A 7764-nucleotide genomic window follows, 5' to 3' on the forward strand; every position below is an offset into this window, starting at 1 on the left:
AGGCACTGACCCTCACCACTGGGCACCTGTGGGGCGCTGACCCTCACCACTGAGCACCTACGGGGTGCTGACCCTCACCACCGGGCACCTGTGGGGTGTTGACCCTCACCGCTGGGCACTTATAGGACAGTGACCTCTCACCACTGGGCACCTGTGGGGTGCTGACCCTCACCACTGGGCACCTGTGGGACACTGACCTCTCACCACCGGGCACCTATGGGACGCTGACCCTCACCACCAGGCACCTGTGGGGCACTTACCCTCACCACCGGGCACCTGTGGGGTGCTGACCTCTCACAACTGGGCACCTATGGGGTGCTGACCTCTCACCACTGGGCACCTATGGGGTGCTGACCTCTCACCACTGGGCACTTACGGGGCACTGACCTCTCACCACTGGGCACCTGTGGGGCACTGCTCCAGCCACATCAGGACCTGGGATCCCCCTTTGGTCTCCAGTTAGCGGGTGCCCCCAGGGAAGCTTTTGCTTTTCCAGAGCCAACTCGGAGTGGGGGTGCCATGGGCCCTGCAGGCACCGCACCCCTGAAGTGGGCACCGTTCCCTCTGGGCCTGCCCCGGATGGGTGGGATCTCCGCCTGGGCTGAGCCTGGTCAGATGGGGTTTCAGGATGGGGCGGGGACTTCCTGGGATTTGCTGCTAATCAGGGCCTTGGGCGGGGAAGCTCATGTGTGGCTCCAACAGGTTATCTCTCCTTGTTGTCAGATGGGGAAGGGGCGGGGGACGGTGCAGGGGCCAGGAAGGTGGGCACCCAGGGCCTCCGGTGGCCTGAGGGTGAAAAGGCTGGTGGGGTGGGCTCCACAGGTCAGGGACCCCTGGAGGGCCTGCCAGCGGGGAGGGCTCCCGTGTGTGACCCCTTCTCCCCAGGGAGACCCCTGTGCCTGGGGGACGTGTGAGGGTGGGGGCAGGCCTCCTGGCCCTCCTGCCAGTGCTCATGGGGAGACATGGGGCTGGGCTACAGCTGCGCCCAGGACCCCGCTTCCCATCCTGGGACTCCGGTCGCTCTGCGCTCAGTCCCATCTCTGGCAAAGGTGTGTTCTGGGGTCGGCCTCCTCAGTCCTGGCCTCTTTTTCTGGCTCCATCTTGTGCAGGCCGGGGGTCAGGGAGGCCGAGAAGAGCCTGCCCACCCTGCCTGCCCCCGGCCCAGCACGTGTCCACTCTGCAGCCCCCAGGGTGCCCCGCGGTCCGGGACGGGCGGCCCCAGCCCAGGTGCGCCCTGGGCGGCGGGGGGTGGGGACCCCAGGTGTCCGGCCCTCTCCTGGGCCTCCGAGTGCTCCCGAGAGGAGGGGAGGAGGCAGCCGCCCTCAGCTAGCCCCCTCACAATCCATCTGGGAGGGACACCTTCAAATTGACTCTCTCTCACGGCCTGGCTGGAGCCGGGCGGCAGTGGCGGAGGCCAGAGGCCTGCGGTGCAGGGGGAGCAGGCTGCGGGTGGACGTGTCAGCCCTCGAGCCCCCGGGGTGGGCGGAGCGGGTTGGGGGGGCGCTCTCGAGACGCTCAGCCCGCGCCTGCTGCTGCCTCCATCCTGCCGAGGCCTGTCCCAGCCCGGCCTTCCCGGAACCCCAGGCTGCATGACTAGGTGGGGGGGTCTGTGCCCCCTTTATCCTGGCTGGAGCCTTCTGTGAGGTTCCCCCACCCCATGGCCCTGAGGCAGGCCCAGGCCGGATGGGTTCGTTCAGGCCTGCCCCGGGGCCCTGTGACAGAGAGGGATGCGTCTCCATCCCTGACCCGGCCCAGCCGTCCCGAGGCAAGTCTCCCTCCCTCAGCTTCCTCCTCGGGGTCCCAGGCTTTCCCCGTGTGTGTGTGCGTCCCAGGACTGGCTCTCACCACGTTCCCCCCTGGTCTTGGCCCCCAAAATCTCGCCCGACACCTGCCGTCTGCCTGGGGAAGCCCACCGCCCACCTCCCCCCAGGGCTGAAGCGCTGGTCCCCAGCCATGCCTGTGACCCTGTGGTGCAAGGTCAGAGGATGAAAGTGCAAGTCGCTCCACCGTGTCAGCTCCTCCCAGCCCCAGGGACAGCGCAGCGTGCGGTCAGCAGGTGTTTGTCACGTGGACGGAGGGCCCCGGGAAGCCTTCGATGGACGTTGGGTCCCGTGGTGAGGTGGGGTATGGCTGGCAGAGGAGCGGGTGGGGAGCCGGGGGACTCGGTAGGTCCGCGAGGCCACAGTAGGGGCGCAGGGGGGCGGGTGCAGGCGGCTGAGCACGCACTGCAGGCGAGGAGGCAGGAGCGGCTGGTGGGCACTCGGTGCGGCGGGTGGACGGTGGGTGGAGGGCTGAGTCCCTGGAGGACGAGCCCAGAAATGGAAGCGTGTCTCCCAGAATCCTGGAGCCCCACATGGGGCGAGTGCGCTGTTCGGAGCCGCCAGGAAGGCGGCAGGAGTCCCAGGGGAGAGAGCGCTTGGCCTGATCCACCCGCCCACGGAGAGGGTGGCTGGGCACCTGCCTGGGCCTGGCAGCCTTGGGGGTGGAGCATGGGGGTCCCGGAGAGGGAAACGCTGGGAGGGGAGAGTTTCCGCGTGGCTGGGGCTTCCGGCCCCGGGATCCTGGAGCAGAGTTGGGGCCATCGGTGGGCAAGCAGGGGGTGGGGAGCGCCTTGCCTGCCTCAGTGGGCCCCGAGGAACCCTCCCCGCTGCCGCTGCTCCCAGCGGGCACAGGGCCGAAGGATGATGTCATGTCTGCGGCGGGGGCCCCAGAGCCTGGCACGGGCCCCCGCCTCAACCCTGCCAGCCTCCGCTCCCCCAGCTCACCCCGAGGTCACTGAGCGGGCGGGCACCATCTCCTGGGCAGCCTCACGTGGTCTTCCTGAGTCCCTGGCCTCCTTACTGGGCAGTGGAGCCTGGCTGGGGCCAAGCCCGCCCACCCTCTGGGGTTTGGGGCAGTTTGTGAGGAGATGGGCCAGGCTAGGGGGCAGAAAGTGGGGGTCAGGGCGGCGCCTCCCCCGGCAGCTGGAGCAGGGGAGGCCGAGGCAGAAGCCCAGGATGCCAGGGTCCCCCGGGACGCCACCAGCCCTCCGAGCCCTGGACACTCCGGAGGGGACCCTCTGCCTGGTGCCCACCTTGCCGGCAGGCAGGCCACTGAGGCCGGGCGCTGGCAGGGCCAGGGAAGACCTGCGGCACTGGCTCCAGGCCCCCAGGTTTGATGGCCGGCTTGCCTCCTGGCGCCGGCCAGCCTGGCCGTCACCAACGCCCCGGAGGCACAGGGCTGCCCCTCACACCCTCCTCCCACCATCTCCTCCTCAGAGGTGATGGGGTCCCCAGGCGGACACAGAGGCAAACGTGAGATTGTGGCCCCTCAAGGCCCCTTGCCGTCTGGCCCATCCCCGCCTCACCATGCGGGGGCCTGTGGCCGCCCTGCCCTCTGAGCAGGGCTGAGGTGGGTGATGTGCAAGAGGGCAGAGGGGGGTCCCAGGCAGACAGGACTGCTGCATCCGCGGGCAGAGCCAGGGAGGCTGAGCGGGCACACCTCATCAGGGGTGGACTTTGGAAACCACGTTACTGACCGCCCACTGACCTTCCTCATCCGTGGTCCACCCCACGCGTGTGCTGCTCCTGGGGGCTGGGTCTGTGTGTGTGTGTGTGTAGAGGGGAAAACAGGGCCTCCAGCTGCCCATCAGTGTCCTCGGCCAGGTCCTGACCACCCCAGGCCTTGTCCAGCCCCTGCTGGGTGCGTCCCTGCCTGGCAGGGGCCGGACAGGGTCTGGGAGACGGCTCTCTCCCGGGCAGCGTGGTCCAGGCCCCTCCTGATCCGGGCCCTTGGCGAGTGGGCCCCCGGCCCTGACACACGGGTTCCTGCTCGCCCCCTCTGGGGCCTGGGCCAGCCACCCTCACAGCTTGGAAGGGCCCCCAGGTCAGGTAACTGGCTGTCGCGTCAGGCTTTGCGGCCCAGCAGGTCCAAGCCCCAGCCTCCCCGTCTGCAGAACGGAAGTCATGACCAACGATGGCTGCTCCCAGCTGGGCAGGGAGTGGGCAGCGAGCCCTGGGTTGCAGGGGTCACCGTCACCCAGAGGGGCCTGGCCCCCACCCCCCACCCCAGGCCCAGCACGGAGCGGCCATCAGCGGGGTCCCCATCTGGAAACGATTGCGCCCGTGGCCCTCAAAGATATAATTAAAATATATTGGGTTTTTCTGCTCCTTCCTTGACTGGGGAGGAATCCAGGCTGGTTATGAAACCAGATTGCTCTGACGTGGGGCCGGGGCATCGCACGCACGGATGGCAGCTCTGAGCCCGCTGGGTTGCGGCTGCCCCGGGCTGCTGCCCCCGGCCAGAGGGGCCCTGTCCTCCCTGGGGAGGGTGGCCTGCTGAGTGGTGGACATGAGACCCCAACTTCATCCTCCCCAGGAGCACCCCTTCCCTTCTGCTTTTTCATCCTCCAGGCCTCATTCCCCCACCCCGGGGAGCCTCCCTGGCGGGATGGGGCCCTTCTTCCCCAAGTAGCCCACCTGGGAGGTTCTAGGGGCATCTTGGCCCCCAGGGAGGGTGTGTGGCCCAGGGTGGGTCTGGGGTGCATGGTGCCAGCCCCACCTGCAGCCCAGGTGCCTCCGCAAACCACAGATTCCAGGCGTCCAGGGCCTGAGACCTGCCCAACAAAGCCCCCAGAGACGGCGGCCCCTGCTGGTGGAGCCCATGGGGCAGGTGTGCGCTGGGCGAGCCCTGGGGGCCCTTCCTTCTCCAAGGAGCCTCTCTGACCCTCCCTCTGCTGTTCCCCTCGGTGCTGCAAGGGAGCCACAGGTCCCTGCCCCCACTCCCCATCACAGCCCCTCAAGGAGAGGAAGGGGCAGCAGGCTGGCCCCCCAGACCCGACCCAGGACCCCAGGACAGGCCCCAGGCCGAGTGGGCCCCAGAGTGCACCACAGGCTCTGGCCCAAGGGGGCCCCTGCCTGCCCTCCCTGAGGCTGCTCTTCCATCGGGAGGAGCCCTTGTCCCAGTGGGGCAGGCTGGATGCGAGTGGGACAGACAGTCTGTCCGGGTCTGGCGGGGCCGTGTCACCCCGCTCCTAACCCAGGGCCGTGGGGGTCAGGGGCCCCAGTCCCTGGTATCCACCTTGCGGCCGCCGCCCCTCCCAGCCCGGCGCGGTCACCCGGGGCCTCCCCGCAGGGTCCCCGCAGCCCTGCCCTCGTCTTGTGTGGCCTGGCCCAGGGGTCAGCGTCCTGACCAGCACCTGCTGAGAAGCCTCTGCTTCCCCCCACCCCGAGGCTCCCCAGAAAGTGCAGCTGTGGGGGCAGCACTCGGGGGCAGGCTCCCCTGAGAACCACAGCCCTGGGGCAGCGAGGCCTCTGAGCACTGGGGTCCAGGTTTGAGGGGGTCCACGGCCCGCGTGGCGGAGGGGCCGGCTGAGGAAGCCCTGCCCTGGGCCCTGGCACCCTGTCCCCCGCTCCTGCCCCAGCGCAGCCCCAGCGTGGCCGCAGCCCGGCCCTAGCGCGGCCCCCCGCGTGTCCTGACCCCAGGCCTCCCCCTGGTCTGGCTACCGGCAAGGCCCAAGACGACTTCCTCCAGAAGCTGCCTCCCCAGGCCGTCCCTGGCCGGGGAGGGTGTGTCAGGCTCCGGTGGGGCACCGGGGGCCAGACAAGCCTGGGCCAGGGCGAGGGTACATTCCTGCTCCCCAAGCCTGCGGGGAGGGGGTTCCCAGAAGCGCGGGGAGGCCTGGCCAGCAGCCCGCGGGGAGAGCCCCCGGCACTTCCTGCTTGGCAAGAGGGCGCAAGGCAGCAACAACTGTGTGTGCCCGCCCTCCTGGGCACCCCCCTCCTGGGCACCCCCCGACTCCCCCTCCTGGCTCCCCCTCCTGGCTCCCTCTCCTGGCCTCCCTCTGCCCAGGCCCCGCGGCCTCCCCTCCGGGATTCAGACTGGACAAGACCGGTCCCTCCACTCGCCGGCCCTGGCACCACTGGGTGCCCCATCTCTGCTGCCCGCTATGTCCACCCTGGGCTCCCCCGTCGGGCCGGCCTGGTGGTCGCCGTCTGCATGAGGACACGTGGGCTCGGAGCCCACCCCCCAGGAAGTGGAGGAGGGCGTGTGACCAGCGCGGGTTGGGGCGTGACCGTGAGCGAGTCTCCTCGCCGTGGGGTGGGCCCTGTGCAGCCCGCCCTGCAGGGTGGGGGGGGTGAGATCATGCTCCCTGCAGGCGGCTGCGCCAGCACCTGGAGTGGGGAGCACGGTGGGCACGTTGGGACAGGTACCCGGCCTCACCCGCCCGGCCCCGCGGCACTCACCCGGCACCCTGAGACCCTCCTGGCAGGGGCAGGTGGGGCTTCAGGTGCCGCCTTCAGGAGAGAGGCCCCCTCCCGGCACACCCGCTCCTCTAGGAAGCCTGGACCCCCAGGCCGGCCCACGGCGGGGCCCTCACGGAGCAGAGGGGAGATCAGCCCGAGGATTGGATGCAGGACATAGGAGTACGGGGACACTGAGTTGGCCGGACATGTGTTTCTGGTTCCTTGATGCCTGCCCAGCGTGGAGCTCGTGTGAGAGGCCGCCCTTCCTCGGGGCAGGAGGACCCACTTGGTGATCCCGGCCCATGGCGTGGGGATGGATTATGGTGGGAGGCTGTCTGCCAGGCTCAGAGGAGCCTGTGGGTCGTTGGCCCATGACCTCCCACAGCTGGGAGAGGCTGAGGGACCTGCCTGTGCTTCAAGAAGGGGCAGAGCCTGGCCAGGGTATGGGGCACCAAGGACCCTCTACCCAGCAGGCCTGCATGGACAGTGGGCACCCCAGGCCGGGAAGGCTGGTGGGTGGGGAGCCAGCATGGTGTGCAGGGGTGGGCAAGTCGCTGGGAGGAAGTGGCTGGACCTCGCTGGCTGGAGGGGCCCCGGGAGCCCCCACAGGCAGCTGCAGCCCTGCCTCCCTGCCCACCCCCTGCCGCAGTCACCCCCACCGACGAGCTCTGCGTTTGCCCATTCATTCCTTCATTCTCCGCTCCCCTACCTGACCCCCAGCCAGAAGGCTGACTCCACCAGGGCAGTGACTAGACGGGTCTGTCCCTGCTGAGCCCAGGGCCAGGAAGAGCGTGTGGAGCCGGGAAGGTGCTCGTGAACTGAAGAGCCAACGGCTGAGCGTGTGGCGCCGGCCTCAGGGTCACACGCCTGCTGATGGCCGGGCACCACGGGCTGAGCGGCGGCGGGTGGGGGTCTGGACGGGGGTCTACCCAGAGTTCACGGCCCCAGGCACCGCTGCTGCCCGCTGGAGCTGTCGGGGACCCGGCCCTGGGCCCTGGGAGGGGGCAGGCGTGGACAGACAGGAGCCCCGGGGCCCCACCCCGTCTGGGGATCACCCCCGGGCCAGGCACACGGGGAGGGGCGCCCCGTCTGGGGGGACCTCTCGGGCCCACTCGCTGTGACTGTGGTGCTCTGGGGACCCTCCCCCTCCCCGCCCCTCCCACCCCCCAGCTTCTGCCCACACCGTGGCTCCTGCCAGGATGGGCCCTCGCTGATGCCCTGTCTTGGCAAAGACCCAGTGGGCACACAGCATGTGAGGTCGGTGTCCCGCCCTGCGCTCATGGTGGCCAGTCTGCCAGGCCTGGCCCGGCTCTGGGTCTCAGGCTCCTGTTCCCTTCATGACCCAGCCGCCCTGCCCCCGTCCCAGCGCTGCAGCCGGGGGCCTGCCAGTGGCCCCGCTCGGGAGTGCGCACATGGTGGGTAGACAGGCAGGAAGCAGGGCATGAGGAAGAAGGACAGGAGGGGGCACCCCCTGTGGGGACTGGGCCACCACACGGGGCGCAGCCTCACCCACCCGCTCACGGAAACGGGAGAGGAGGGC

The 7764-nt window shown here is 69.7% G+C and overlaps 1 protein-coding gene across 1 annotated transcript; it reads right to left on the bottom strand.

Annotated features, from left to right (window-relative positions):
- Positions 1–703: 703 nt before the first annotated feature.
- On the bottom strand, positions 704–7505 carry LOC113894661 (translation initiation factor IF-2-like). The gene is made up of 12 exons (XM_027545320.1): positions 7408–7505; positions 6934–7137; positions 6511–6637; positions 6202–6353; positions 6004–6099; positions 5484–5623; positions 3074–3172; positions 2842–2918; positions 2068–2225; positions 1921–1965; positions 1382–1422; positions 704–786 (listed from the first exon to the last, which is right to left on the bottom strand). Exons 1-12 carry the CDS (start codon positions 7503–7505, stop codon positions 704–706), a joined length of 1320 nt encoding a protein of 439 aa, XP_027401121.1.
- Between the last annotated feature and the right edge of the window lie 259 nt (positions 7506–7764).

This window comes from Bos indicus x Bos taurus, chromosome 6 (assembly GCF_003369695.1).
Source record: "Bos indicus x Bos taurus breed Angus x Brahman F1 hybrid chromosome 6, Bos_hybrid_MaternalHap_v2.0, whole genome shotgun sequence".
Lineage (NCBI taxonomy): Eukaryota > Metazoa > Chordata > Mammalia > Artiodactyla > Bovidae > Bos > Bos indicus x Bos taurus.